Below are 15,423 nucleotides of genomic sequence, written 5' to 3'. Positions count from 1 at the left end.
TATAATACACCCCTACTTTCTGGTTGAGTTACTGAAGTCCTCAAATCATGGTTTAAAGACTTCAAGTTACAGAGAATCTACCATTCACACTAGTTTAAACTGTAAATTACCCGTGCCCCATGTTGCAGAGGAAGGCCACAGTCCCCAGGGTCTCTGCCAATCTGATCTGGGGGAAAATTCCTTCCCAACCCCAAATGGCAATCAGTTAGACCCTGAGTATGTGGGCAAGACCCACCAGCCAGACACCTGGGAAAGAATTCTTTGTAGTGACTCAAGAGCCCTTCCCATCTAGTGTCCCATCACCAGCCATTGGATCTATTTGCAGCTAGATCCAAAATCAGTTACATGGCATTGTAAGGAGTCTCTCATCATACCATCCTCTCCATAAACTTATTGATCTCAATCTTGAAGCCAGTTACGTTTTTGTTTTTTTTCTTTTTCTTTTGCGAGGCCATTGGAAGGCTGGAAAAGCCTACAGGGTTAGATATGATCCAAATGGGCGTTTTGCGGATTGCAGTTTTAGGCACCCAAAACTGGCACGTAGTTACCTAAGTGGATCTGGGCTTAAATGTCCAACAGACATAAGCACTTTTTAAAATCCCATCTAAAATGATCCAAACAACTGTTTTGAAACGGGTTTGGGTGATAATGGGGAGAAGCTGCGAAGGCAAGGGGGAACGAGTGAGACAGGGCAGAGGGGGCTAGAGGGTGAGAGTGGGGCAGAGGGGCGGTTCAGCGGCAAGGGGGGCCAGCAAGGGGGCGCAGGTAGTAGAGAATGGGGGCTGGGAGCTTCCTTGTAGCCTCTTCTCCCCAGGGCCGGGCACCCCGGAGCCCCGCCCCGGGAGCAGCCTGCGCCCCCCCCCAAGTGTAACTCGACCGGAGCCAGCGCGACAGCTGCTGCACGGGCTGGGCGGCGCTGTGGCCCTGAGCCCCGGGGCCGCTGCTGCCTCCTTCGCCGGACCTGGAGCGGGCGGCCCGCGGAGCCGGTGAAGCTGGGAGCGCAGGCGGCATGGCCCCGGGGTGGGGGAGTCCCGGCGGCGGCGGCCTCCCCGGCGCCCTGCTCCTGCTGCTTGCCCTTAGCCTACGGGCTCTCGCAGGTAGGGCTGGAGAGACCCCTGGCCGGGCCTCCCGGAAACTTCTCGTCAGGTTGGGCTGGGCTTCTGCCCGACGCCGGAGCAATGCTGCCCCGCTCCGGGTGCGCTCGGCTGGGCCTGCCGCCCTCTGCGCGGCCGCCGCGGCTGAGAGCCCCTGCCCGGCCTGGCCCTCCGGCTCCGGCCGCCGCGCGGGGACGGTGCCACTCGCAGCCCGACAGCTGGAGCCGCCGACACATGCGTGGCGGGTTTGGGGTCCGGCGGTCGCTGCACTGCAGCAGAAGGGGAAAGGCCCCGGGCACCGGGCACTTCGGGCCACAACGCCCTGCCGGGGCGAGCGCTTTCCGCTGCTACCCAGCTACAGTGATTGCGGGGGCTCAATTCCCTGGGCGCGCTGTACTGCCTGCTGGCCTGGGGTATTTGTGAACAGACCTGCAATCCCAAGTCAGACTCATCTGACAGGCACTTCCCTCGCTGCGTATCAATTTTCAGGCAGAGGTAGCCCATCAGGAAGGGTTTGATGGTCTTGTTCGTTCTGTGGAAGCAGAAATGCAGGATCAGGGGTCGGAATTGGGATTTAAGAAAGGTCAGGCCTTAACATAACGTTTAGACCTTTTCTTTGTATATTATTTGCTTACAGTGGATTGTAGATTTATCAGCACATTAAAGTTGTAGGCCAGAGGACATTGTTTGTTCTATTCCTTTATGGTGCATAACAAAAAACCTTAAAAGCTTTTTAGTTTAAAGATTTTTTTCGGGTTTGGGGTGTTTTGTTTTTTTTTTGGTCTCCTGAAATATTAGGCATTGATTTCTGGTTTTGTTTTTGTTTTGTTGGTTGGAGGGCTGTCTGGAGAGCTAGTGGGACAGTGATACCACAAGAGAGACACTTTGCATATTCACATAACTTTATTCATAAGAGTAGTGCCAAAAAGGAGGAATTAGGTACATACCTAAGGGCTTGCAGGAGCAAAGCTGAAAGTATGAGCTGCAGCTGCCCTGTCTCTCAGTAGAAGGGGAGTTGGTGTTCAGTCAATTTTTTAAACTACTTTTTGTTAAGACTGGTTTAACTTAAGCTCCTGACAAACAGGATAAAAGCTTTTTGTCAAGGAGTCAACATCTCTTCCCTTTCAACTGAGGGCAAAGAAACGTCAGCTCAGGTTTTAGTCTATTGTGATGTCTCTATTCCACGGAGGTCTGCAGTCCTCAGGAGGACCCTCCTGAAAACTTGATATGTCCCATCTCTGTAATAATTTTTTTTTTAAAAGGCTTCTCTCTCCTTTTAACTGCAGGGGGTCATCCTACATCACAGAAGTTAAATCAAAGACACAAGCAGGAGGTTCCCCCCCCTTTTTTTAGTTCGCTTGTAAAGTAGTGTTCCAAATTTTCAGAACTAGCCATTAAATTTGAGACACCTCATGCCTTAACCCCATGCAACTCTTCTAGACAAAGAACTTTAAAGTCTCTTATGCTATCATTAAAAGTAACAGTGTAACTAAAATCTCAAATCTTTTACTTCTCCTTATAATAAATAATATCAGCTGCTGTAGTTTTTCTTACTACCTATATTCTAACAGTGGGTGTAATTTTGCAGTTTGAAATAGCCATTTACAGAGTGATACATTAAGTAGCTGTAGAAGTGTGCATTGTAGCAGAGCCACAACTCTCTGGAACCCCACAGCCCATGAGTAAATTGCAGTGGAATTCTCCTTGGAAGTTGAGGGTGCTCATCATTTCAGAGGCCCCCTAAGTGTAATATAGATGTCTTAATTATCTGGGATTAAGTGTTACGAGATAGTGGGTCTTTGTAAAGACAATATAATTTTCTTTTAAAATAATGTGCAGTACTTCAGATATTTGGTAGTGTTCCCTCGAGAACTATTTTCATGCATTCTGCATTAAATATATGGGGCTCGGATTGCAACATGGTATCTTGACCTGTGATATGCAGTCCCAGATGGTGTTCTCACGGGTTTTAGTGACAAGAAATCCCAATTACAGTTGGGAGTGGTTGTTGCTTTTATGTATAGCTCTATGACGTGATTTTCAGAAGTACTCACGTTGTGCCTAATTCCTGTGGAAGTTGATGAGAGTTTTGCCTTTTACTGCAATAGTGGTAGAGTTAGGCCCATGCTGAGCACACTTGAAAATCCCTTGAGTCTTGAAGCCTCTCTCTGAAAGTGAGTTCTTTAAAGAAAGCACTGGTGTGAAACATATATTTTATACTAAGACACAGTATAGATGTAAGAAGTCTATAAACAGCATTGAAACTATATTTAAAAGTTAAGAAGTTTTCAGACTTCTGTGTTAGGAAATTCTTTGATAGTTTTTTTAAAAAATATATATTAGCTGCAAAGGATTAGATCTTATATTAGTAAGATCCTAGCAGAAATTGATTTATATTGTATTTTCATCATCATATTAATGGCTAAAAATGAAGTACACAGAATGAATGGACTTATCCTCAAAAGATATTTTTTCTATGGGACTGTCTTTATGAGCCAGGTCCTGCAAACCTCTGACACATTTTGAAGTTGCAGGATTGGGACTCAAGTTTGTCACCATTTTTTCTTTCTGAATAACATTTCTTGTTAATTAAGTGTAGTGTATGTGTATAGGTTTTAATATGATTTTGGATCCAATCTAAAGATGCACACATGGTAGTTTACACTCACAAGTAGTTTTTTTTTTTAAAAGGCTTCCCTCTCCGATGAAGTGAGCTGTAGCTCATGAAAGCTTATGCTCAAATAAATTTGTTAGTCTCTAAGGTGCCACAAGTACTCCTTTTCTTTTTGCGAAGTAGTTTCAGTGACTTCCATGGACCACTTTATGTGAGTAAAGATATATATATGTACAGATCATGGTCTTTCTTCTGAATTGTCATAATAGATGAGTGTTTTAATTGTTTTACTTCCTGGAAGTAAGTTGCATTTTTAATTAGTTAGATTTTTGTCTATTGATTTATATATCTGAAATATACATCTTTAATGTAGATCCATATGTTCCCACATCATTGTAAACACAATTAAGGAGTTTTGACCTTTTTGGTATCAGCAGTTACTACTGATAAAATACCAGATCTTCTTTCTGCACCCTCTACCTTTAGGGCGAGTGTGCTTGGCATGTTGACATTAAGAGTATTTAATCTTCAGTGGATCATTTGTTCTCTTCTCAGTGTTCAAGAATTACACGTGACACTTTCCATTCACCAAGATGATACTAGATCCATTAATTTTAATCTCAGCTCAATAGTTTGAATAAATAGCCTTCTGTATGATTAAAATGCATAGTCACTGTCCCCAAATCCCTTCAGGATTGAATAGAAGTTGAAATTCTGTTTCAAATTAGTCCAGCACTCCTATTTCCTGTATAAAATGCTTTTGCTTTTCAATAATCTGCTTAATTTTAATGACTCTTAGAGAGTCTCTAAACTTAAATGGTTATTAAAGATGGCATTGTCTTTCCTTTTACCAATCCTTGGAGACGCGACTCTTGTCTTTCTGAGTCTGATAAAGAGTTGCTTATGATTATAACAAGCAAAAATTTTAATAAATATTTTAGTAACTATTTTTACATCAATATTCAGGTCTACTCCCTACAGTTCCATTATGCTAGGCAGTTTACAAACAACACAATAAGAGACAAGGCCAGGTCAGCGCTAGAAACTTGCCAGTGTAGCAATGTCACTTAGGGGTGTGACTTATTTGTTTATTTTATAACATTTCTATATTGGCAAAAGCCATAGTATAGAGACAGTTATACAAGCAAAAAAGTGCTTTTGCTGGTATAGCTTATTCATTTGAGAAGCTGGTATAAGCTATACCTAAAGCCCTCTTGTTCTGATATCAGCTGAGTCTACATTTGGACAGTTTGCCAGTATAGCTATACTAGAAAAGCTTTTCTAGTGTCATCTAGGCCTGAGAAACAGTTCCTGCCTCCAAAAGCTTAGCTGAGATTCAGGGCATGGCTACCCTTGCAGATGTAGAGCACTGTGAGTTAAACCAGCTCTCGGAGAGTGCAGTAGGGAAAGTGCTGTAGTGTGTTCATACTGTCAAATTCAAGCACACTGGTGTGGCCACATTAGCAGCTCTTGCAACGCCACAGACAGCAGTGCATTGTGGTAGCTATCCCAGCATTCAAGTGGCTGCAACGTGCTTTTCAAATGTGGGGGAAGGGGGGGAAGGTGGAGTGTGACAGGGAGTGTGTTGTGTGTATGTGGGGGGAGAGAGAGTTGGTTTTTGGAGTGTTGAGAGTGTGTCAGCATGCTGTTTTGTAAATTCAGACAGCTGAAGGCCCCCCTCCCCCATGCCTCTCTGTCACACACACACAGCAAGCAGCATTCCACAGTAATGGTTGCATTGTCCCAGAGCAGATAAGCATGCTGGCTGTCAAAAACAGAGCTTTGAAAGGGATATCCGCATTCCTACAGCCGAGTTCAAAACAATGACAAGAGTGGCCACATCACTTAAGGGGATTATGGGACGGAGGCTGATCATAGCGCAGTAATGGAACACCTCGTTCACACTGATGCCTGGGCGTTTCAGCTGAGGCGCAGCAAGCGTTACGCTTCTCGTGGAGTTGGATGATCAGGAGCGCTCCAGCTGCAGAGTCCAGGTCCTCTAAGTGCCTTGCCAGTGTGGACGGGTTGGGAGTTAGGGACCTGGGGCTGCTTTAATGTGGTCTAACTTGCAAGTGTAGCCAAGCCCTCAGAGAGGTTAAATGACTTGCCCACGTTCTCACAAAGAGTATGTAATAGATCCAGGATTTGAACTGCGCCCTACTAAGTTGCAGTCAAGTACCTTAATCACAAGACCACCTTTCTTCTTGAATTGTGATAGGGGAAGGATTTACAGATAAAGTGTATTTCAGGTATGCTGCACACTCTGCTGGTGAGGGTTATTTGCTTGCAAGCTCATTTAGTATTTGCTTTTCATTGTACACAAAATAACTAAGTGCGATAGTGGGGAAAGATTGGATAAACAGAAGATTTACTTTGGATTAAAGGTTAGATGTGCTTTATAATGTCAAAGGCTAATGTAGCAAAACTCCGTCCCACACTCCTTTTGCACTGTCAGTGTCATTTAGCAACAGTTTGGCATGTAATATTGTTTCTGCCATCTCTTTTTCTCCTCCTCCTCCTCCCCTAGTTCCTGCCTCCAAAAACTTATCTTCTCCCCTAGACTCATGTGCTCCTTCATTTTGGGGCTCTGCTCCTAATTTAGCATTGTCCTGCTCTGCTTCTGCTCTTTGTACTAGCAGTCAAGAATAATTTACTAAAATTCTGTTGTGAAAAGCCCACACTGCTTCAAAGAACCGTAGTTTAGATCCTTACTCTTGACTTGTGATCACATAGTCGAAGCACAGTAGTGTTGATGGAGAAAGCAGTGCCAGGAGGAATTTGGAACTGTGAAGTGTCACAAAGGACCTGACCCTCTAAAACAGAGACCTGTTAACTCAACATCCCACCATATAAGATTTTCAACATTGCCAGTGCTTTTTGAAACTTCTTGCACTCTTTTAAAAACATTTTTTATATAAAATTGCATTTAGGAAAAGCAGCTGCTGAAGATGAGTAAAGAAATATGTTGGTACTTATGGCTCCCGTCATTGTAAGAACATAAGAACAGCCATACGAGGTCAGACAAATGGTCCATCTCGCCCAGTATCCTGTCTCTGACAGTGGCCAATGCCAGATGCTTCTGAGTGAATAAACAGAGTAGGGCAATTTCAAGTGATCCATCCCGTGTCATCCAAGCACAACTTGTGGCTGTTTAGGGACACTTGGAGCCTGCAATTGCATCCCTGGCCATCTTGGCTAATAGCCACTGATAGATCTGTCCTCCAGGAACTTATCTAATTTTTTTTGAACAGTTATACTTTTGATGTTCCCAACATCCTCTGGCAATGAGTTCCACAGGTTGATAGTGCATAGTGTGGAGAAGTACTTCTTTTTTTTCTTTGTTTTAAAGCCGCTGCCTATTAATTTCATCAGGTGACCCCTGCTTCTTGTGTTATATAAAGGGTTAGATATTTCCCTATTCATTTTCCCCATACCATTCATGATTTTATTGCTCTCTATCATGTCCATGTCTCTTTTTTAAACTTAACAGTCCCAGTCTTTTTAATCTCAGATGGAAGCTGTTCCGTACTGCTTATTATTTTTGTTCCCCTTCTCTGCACCTTTTCCACTTCTAATACATCTTTTTTTTTTTTTTTAGATGAGGCAACCAGAACTGCACACAGTATTTAAGGTGTGGGCATACCATGGATTTATGTAATGACATTGTGATATTTTCTGTTTTATATATCTGTCCCTTTCCTAATGGTTCCTAACATTCTATTAGCTTTTTTTTTTTTTTTTTTAAGTGTAGTTTTGGAGCATCACACAAACATTAATGAATTTATCCTCACAACACCTTTGTGGTGTAGGGAAGCATTATCCTTGGTTTAGAGATTGAGAACAGTGGAATCTCCATCACTGGAGATTTTTAAGAGCAGGTTAGACAAACACCTGTCAGGGATGATCTAGATCAGGGGTCTCAAACACGCGGCCCACGGTGTTCTTCCTTACGGCTCGCCAAGCTCCCCGCGGACCTCCCCCTCCCCCATTCCCTCCCCAGCGCGCTGTGTCCCCAGCCTACCTCCAGGCCAGGGGTGGGCAAACTACAGCCCAGGGCCGGATCCGGCCCCTCAGGGCTTTGGATCCTGCCAGCGGATTTGCCAACCCCATGGTGCTGAGGGCCCCGCACCGCTTCCCTGCGGCCCTGGGGGGAGGGGGAGCAGAGAACTCCGTGAGCTGTTTTTGCCTGTGGTTACCTCTCCTGAAGCTCCCATTGGCCGGGAATGGCGAAACGCGGCCAATGGGAGCTTCGGGGGAGGTACCCACAGGCAAGAACAGCTCACGGAGTTCTTTGCTCCCCCCTCCCCCCATCCAGGCCTGCAGGGACAGGGTGCCCACCACTTCCCAGAGCGGAGCGGCATGGACCCGGGGATGGGGCAGGCAAGGAGCCTACCCTGGCCCCAGTGTGTGCCCCTGCTACCCTGGAGCCGCTCAAGGTAAGTGGTGCTGGGCTGGAACCCGAACCCCTCCTGCACCCCAACTCCCTGCCCTGAGCCCCCTGCCTGCACCCCAACCCCCTGCCACACCTCACACTCCCTCCTGCACCCCAACCCCCTGCCCTGAGCCCCCTGCTGCACCCTGCGGGCAGGGGCAAGTGGGGGGCAGGGGCAGCAGCCCTCGGGACAACCTATGAGTCCTCATGTGGCCCTCCTGGTGATTCGAGTTTGAGACCCCTGATCTAGATGATCTGCCATGAGTGCAGGGGACTGGACTAGATGACCTCTTGAGATCCCTTCTAGTCCTTTGATTCTATGACTTGGACTCAGAGAGATTTCTATGACAGCTGGGAATTTAGTCTCAATTTTGAGTCCTCATCTCGTGCCTAAACCAAAAAGCGAGAATTCCTCCCAGAAAAAACTATAAAACTGAAAGGAAGGCCTGGACACTGTTTATGAAAACTGGAAGTATCACTGTTATTATACTGTATTACTTTTAGTATGTCTACTATAGCAAGTAGTGTGATGTGTAGCAGATATGTGTCAATGCAAAAGAAATTCAATAGGTGTTCTCTGTATTTTTGTTGCATTAATGTGAACTCCGTTATTAAAGTTTTATATCAAATGAGTCAATCATTTCATAGATACCAAGGTCAGAAGGTACCATTGTGATAATCTAGTCTGACCTCCTGTATAACATAGGCCACAGAACTTCCCCCAAATTTACTTTCCCTGTGATTTTTTTAACATTAATTTGGAGTAGTCTTACTTCTCGTTGTAAATATCATATTATCTCATTGTAAATGTATCATATCTGAGTCTTCTCTCAGCAACTCCATTGACTGGTGATTTATGCCAGTGTGAGAACAAAATTAGGTCCATTATCTGTGCAGTAGATGGTGACCCTGGATTCTATTAATGAGCCCCAGAAGCCAAGTTTTTATTTTTTTGTTTATTAAATACAAGGAAGCATGGGGATCTCTACAGGAGCATACTTGGGGCCAAATCCTGCTCACCATACATAAATCTAGCTTTGAATTCAGTGTTAGACCTGCTCATACCACATTAAAATCATTTAAAATATGGGAGAAATCTTGTTTTTTTGCTGTTTTCTATTTTTTAATAAAGAAGAACAAGAAGTTGTTTTGTCTGGATGTAGATCTGGATTTGAATGGAAGCTTATTTTGTTTACATAATGGTACATAAAATATTGTTAATGACTTTTCCCCTTGAGGCATTTGTTATTTTCAGGAAATATAGCTCTTGTAGCTTATTCAGTGACTATGACAAGCAAAAACAGAATCTTTTCCTTGCAGTTTGTTAAAATGTTTGGCCTAGAGAGCACTCTCCTAGAAAAGAACCTGCAGAAGGGGGCGAAGGAGGAGAACTCTATGAAAAGCCCTCGTGAAATTACCCATAAATTATTCTCATGAGCACCAAAGGCATGTGCTGCTCCCTGGCAGTATGGCTCTATTGTAGTCATGCTGTCAGTGCCTTCCCTGGGTGCAGCTGTCCCAGGAACGTCTTCATGTGGGATACCCCTGCACAGAGGAGGGCTCAGGACAAGATAATGCACTCCTAGGTTGTGCTACCTTTTTCTGAGGAATCTCTATGAAGGGATGATGATTTCGCTCCCATGGCTTGTCTAGCTTTCACCCCTCTTCCTTGCAGAGCCTTCTATAGGATTCCAGGAAGTGGGGGACAATGTTATTATCCAACTAACTCCCTCACCCCTATTTCTGCTCAGGACACAGGAGGACTGTCCATGAATCTTATGGGAGGCAGGGAGTGGAAGCCATCTGGGCCTTTATTTCAATTGGCATCACCGCTAATTATATTTGTTTTACAGAAATGTGAGAGCTACCAAAACATTTCCCATGTAAAAAAAGTGAAGTCAGGTTAGAAAATAAACAGTTCAGTAATATAAATGGGTGGTATTCGGTGTGCATGTGTATATATAATATATATATGAGTATAAAAGAATAGCACAGGCATGTGGGAACACTACCAGAAAAGCTAATGATTGGGAGAACACTGTGATCGACAAAGCCTGAGTTAGTGCCTAGGCTCCTTATATAATTAACAGGAAGAGATCAAAGCTTAAAAATTAAATTAAAAAAAACTAGCACAAAAGCTAGTATGCTAGGCAGGGAGCTGCCTATGGATGCCGATGACAGTGGTGTATGCTAAGCCCCACCCTTCTCTCGGAGATAGATGCCCAAGTCCAGGCTTCAGGGAGGCACCTATTTCTACTAAGCAATCCACAAACAGGAACCCCTGTCTAGGAGTCAGGCAGTTTAGAACCTAAGCCATCTCTTGAGGGAATGAGTTAGGCACCTGCCTTGCTCCACACAATGGCTGGCGGAGGTGGAGCCACCACCCACCTTGTAACATTTAGCCTGTTGGTTAGAGCACTTGCCTGGGATGTGGGCAGCCAAGGTTCAATTCCCTCTTCTCTGCCACAGACAGAGAAAGGATTTGAACAGGGGACTCCTCCTGGAAGAGCGCTCTTACCACTGGCCTATGGGATAGTTTGGTCCTAGGCTCCCTCAGTCTTTCCTGTTGAAGCTGTTTCACTGTGGATAAATAATGAGTGATTGGAGCAGAGGGACTGGCTCCTGGAGTTTCCTACCTCCCCATGTGAGTGCCCTAACCATTGGACTACAGAGTCATTCTGTCTATCTCCACTCCCCAGCCCAATGACTGTTTAAGTATTTATCCCACAGGGGAACAGGGTAAAAGCCAGAAAAGGGAAATAACAGGTTAAAGAATATTTAGATAAGTTGGATGTATTCAAGTTGGCCAGGCCTGATGAAATTTACCCTAGGATACTTAAAGACATAGCTGAAGGAATCTAGGCTATCTGATTATCTTTCAGGTAATGGAGGATGGGTGAGGTCCCAGAAGACTGGAGAAGGACAAACATAGTACCGGTCTTTAAAAAGGAGAACAAAGAGGAGCCACGGAACCCAACTTCAATACCTGGAAAGACACTGGACAAATTATGAATCAATTTATAAGCACCTAGAGGATAATAGGGTAAATAGTAAGAGCCAACAGGGATTTGTCAAGAACAAATCATGCTAAACCAACCTCATTTTCTTCTTTGACAGGGTTACTGGCCTTGTGGATGTGGGGACCAGATACAGTTTGATTTTAGAAAAGCTTTTGACACAGTCCCACATGACATTCTCATAGGCAAATTAGGGAACTGTTGTCTAGATGACATTGCTATAAAGTGGGTGTAAAACTGAGTGAAAGACTGTGCTAAAAGAGTAGTTATCTATGGCTCACTGTGAGACAGGGAGGACATAACTGGTGGATCCTACAGGAGTCCATTCTGAGTCCAGTACTATTAACTATTTTCATTAATGACTTTGATAATGGAGTGGAGAGTATACTTATGTTTGTGGATGACACCAGGCTGAGGTGGGTTCCAAGCCCTTTCGAGGACAGGAATAGAATTCAAAGATAAGTTGGATAATGGGTTTGAAATCAACAAGGTGAAATTCAATAAAGACAAGTGCAAAGTACTACACTTAGGAATTAAAAAAATCAAATGCACAATTACAAAATGGGGAATAACTTGACTGGGCAGTAGTACTGCTGAAAAGGATCTGGGCTTATAGTGGATCACAAATTGAATTTGAGCGAGTGCAGTTATGAAAAGGGCTAATCTCATTCTGGGGTGCATTAACAGGAGTGTTGTATCTAAGACAAGGGAGGTACTTGTTCTGTTCTCTTCTGCACTGGTGCGGCCTCAGCTGGAACACTGTATCCAGTTTAGGATGGCACACTTTAAGAAAGATGTGAACAAATTAGAGTAAGTCCAGAAAAGAGCAACAAAAATGATAAAAGGTTTAGAAAACCTTATCTATGAGGAAGGACTGAAAGAACTGGGCATGTTTACTCTTGGGGAGACCTGATAAGTCTTCATATATTTTAAGGGCTGTTATAAAGAGGATGATGATCAGTTGTTCTCCATGTCCACTAAAGGTGGGCCAAGAAGTTAATTGGCTTAATTTTTGCAGCAAGAGAGATTGGGTTAAATGTTAGGGGAAATGTTCCAACTATAGGAATAGTTAAGCAATGGAATAGGTTACAAAGGGAGCTTGTAGAATACCCATCTTTTAGATGAACACCTGGTAGGGTTGGTCTAGGTATACCATGTCCTGCCTCAGCACAAGGCACTGGATTACCTGCCTCTGGAGATTCCTTCCAGCCCTATTAGGGTGACCAGATAGCAAGTGTGAAAAATTGGGACGGGGTGGTGGGTAATAGGTCTCTATATAAGAAAAAGTCCCAAATATCGGGACTGTCCCTATAGAACTGGGACATCTGGTCACCATAAGCCCTACAATTCTGTCAGTCTGTGGCAACCTCAGTGGTTCAGGAGCCCAATTAGCAATTAACATTACCTAAGAGAGCCACAGTTGTGTGACTTTGTTTCATTTACCTATAGTACTATTGATATTTAAAAAGAGGGACAGGGGAGACATTTATATATTCTCACAGCAAATAAGTTAATAAATTAGTGCAAGTTGATAACTGAATTGGTTAATAACATAGCAAAAGCATTCTGGTTGGTTAATAATTAAATCCCACACGAGCTGGAAAGAGCTGCAGGAGACACATTAAAGAGCCACTTGTGGCTTGTGAGCTGTAGTCCGAGTATTGTATATGATGAATAGCCACTGTAAAAATGGGTTAGACATTTAAGTAGCCAAGTAAACACAATATAAACCCATACATGGGAGCTCTTTGTGAGAGGCGAGGGAACAAGGGCTATCAACGTCTGCAAAATTAAATTAAATTAAAAACAGTCCCCCACTCACCTAAGTTTGTAGCTCTTCTGTCTGGGAAGATAATCTTACAGATATGAACCATGTCTAAACAGATGCCTTATTAACTTCCTAAGACTGCAGACACAGCTCCAGTGCCTTTGCAGCTGCTCATAGATTGTCCTTACTAGTGTTCAAAAGCATTGGACAGCAACTAAACTAACAAGAATTAAGTCAATTTCACTTCTACTGTGGCTTGGAAAAGCTGGTAGCAGCCACAGAGGCACCTAGTGTAGCAATATAGTTGAAGGAGAACTCAAAAACTTTGGTAGTGTAAGGAATAGACATCTTCTTCTCAGCAGCCAAGAATCTCTGGGGGACAGTAAGGAACAATGTTCATCCTTTCCAGCCCCCAAAGAATGGGTGTGGGGATTAAAGTTTATTAGGTCTGAGCTTGCCAGTAATTGATCTGAAAGTTGGCATTTCTCAGCAAGGTACAGGGACAACACTGCCTGAAATTCAAGCATTCTCCACTTTCCCAAGAGCCCACCTACTTATTCACCCCAATTGTGGGCCCTCTTTCCCTTCGCAGTCTTTCATATTGGTCTTTGGCTGGTAGGTTAATCTCTCTGGCTAGGAAATATAGAATAAAGCACTCAGAGGTCCTGAAATATAATTCTTCTATTATGGATTATTTTTACGTATATGGTGGCATACCTTTATTTGGCTGAATTGTCTTTTTCTAACTTGGCTTTTGGGAGATGTGAATTAGATCAGATCTATAATGCATCGAGAACTGTGTTACATTTGGGATATTTTTAATGTGATTCCACGCATCTGGAAAACAAGTTTTAAAGGCCTTGTGTATATTTTTATTTGTAGGTATATTCTGTGCCTCATCTTTTAAGCTTCTGGCACTAGGTCTACTGTAGATGTTCAACATTATTATACATTTGTCAACTTGTACATGTATTTCCCTAAACTTGAAGGAAACAGTTATGTTTCAGATACCACTGTGATAATTTAGCATATGTTGACTTTATAATGGCAGTTATCTGATTAATGTATATGTAGATAACCACAATATTGAAGTCATAGCAAAGACTTCCTGTAATTCCAGTATCTGTTTCATAGTGTAAAACACTTTCATGTCTCACACTACTGCATCTGGATCAAAGGAACGTCAGGATTTTCCTCTATAAAAAAAGATATGGTATTAAGTTTAACCATACAGTAGTTGGTGTCCTCAAATATCTAGATATTCCCATCTTCTAATGGAAAATTAATTGCTTTGTTTTAGCAATCTGACACATGCATAAAAGCAAAGTCTGAATTTTGTAAGGATGGTGAAGTTCTATTCAGCACTTTAAAGCCAAGTCATGACAATCTAGTTATAATTTCCAGACTGTAATTTTTATTAATCTGCAAACAAGTTGCAATCCAAAAATCTTTCTTACTTCACAAACTTTAAAAAACTAGGTTATTTCTAATCTGATCCTCACAGGGGTTACTGATCAGTATAATACTATTACCCAACTCTTGTATAGCATTTCTTAATCATAATGTTACCCGCACACTCTAGGGCAGTGGTGAGCGACCTGCAGCCCACCAGGATAATCTGCTGGCAGGCTGTGAGACAGTTTTATACTTACCGTCTGCAGGCACGGCTGCCTGCAGCTTCCAAGGCATACCCCAGTTAATTTAGGCCACCCCCACCTTACCCAGGTTCTAGGGCTCGGGGCAAAAGGCACCTACTCTTACCGAGTTCCTAGGGCTCAGGGCCACCCTTACCCAATTCCTAGGGCTCAGGGCTTAATCTTCTACGGATTTGCAGGGCCTTCTCCTGGTTAAAGAGCCTTACACAGTAATATCCTCAACCTCTATTAACAATCACCAAGCAGAATACGCATGCTAAGCATACAATGCTGTGCTCACCAATCCTGATTACATGGGCGGACTTTCCTTGTTGGCTATGCAAAGTCAGTCTTGTTTGGGTTCTGGTTGCTGCATGTCACAGTCATGCATACGATTTAGCAGCTCTGATCTTGGGCTGTGTCTTGGAGGTGAGTTCTTCTTCTTCCAGGTCTTTCCTTCTTTTCCTTTCTTTCCCACCTGGTCGCCTTCTTGGACCTCCCAGTTTATATAGTAAAAGAAAGGAAAAAAGAAAAAGAAGGAAAGACCTGGGTGTGGTGTTCTGTCCCATCTAGTGGCACTGAGACCATTTAGAATGAGAGTGAGAGAGATAAGGAGTCTGCTCTACAGCCTTAGCTAACAGCCAATTGGCACTTAAATCATGGAGTAGAGGCTCATTTACTAAGCTCCAGAGGTCCCTGGTTCGATCCCGCCCGCCGGTGACTGGGGTCTGTTGGCCTTACACTTACCTATATCTTGACCAATCATTTTACTAAAGTATTACAAAATAATTCTTTGACCAGTCCTAATATATTGCAAAACAATTCCTTAACTAATCATACCCTGCCACTTTAGTTGATTTAAAT

General features: G+C 43.4%; 1 protein-coding gene across 1 annotated transcript in view; it reads left to right on the top strand.

The window, feature by feature from the left end:
* The first annotated feature begins 938 nt into the window (after nt 1-938).
* LOC140911275 (chondroitin sulfate proteoglycan 4-like) overlaps nt 939-15,423 on the top strand; it is a 70,353-nt gene continuing 55,868 nt past the window's right edge. The window contains exon 1 of the mRNA XM_073343933.1: nt 939-1,097. Coding sequence (XP_073200034.1) covers nt 1,010-1,097 — 88 coding nt within the window. The 5' untranslated portion in view covers nt 939-1,009. The remainder of the gene's footprint in view (nt 1,098-15,423) is intronic.

This window comes from Lepidochelys kempii, chromosome 5 (genome assembly GCF_965140265.1).
Source record: "Lepidochelys kempii isolate rLepKem1 chromosome 5, rLepKem1.hap2, whole genome shotgun sequence".
Taxonomy (NCBI): domain Eukaryota; kingdom Metazoa; phylum Chordata; order Testudines; family Cheloniidae; genus Lepidochelys; species Lepidochelys kempii.
The sequence above is the reverse complement of the archived record's forward strand: the minus strand, read 5'-3'. Positions and strand labels throughout refer to the sequence as shown.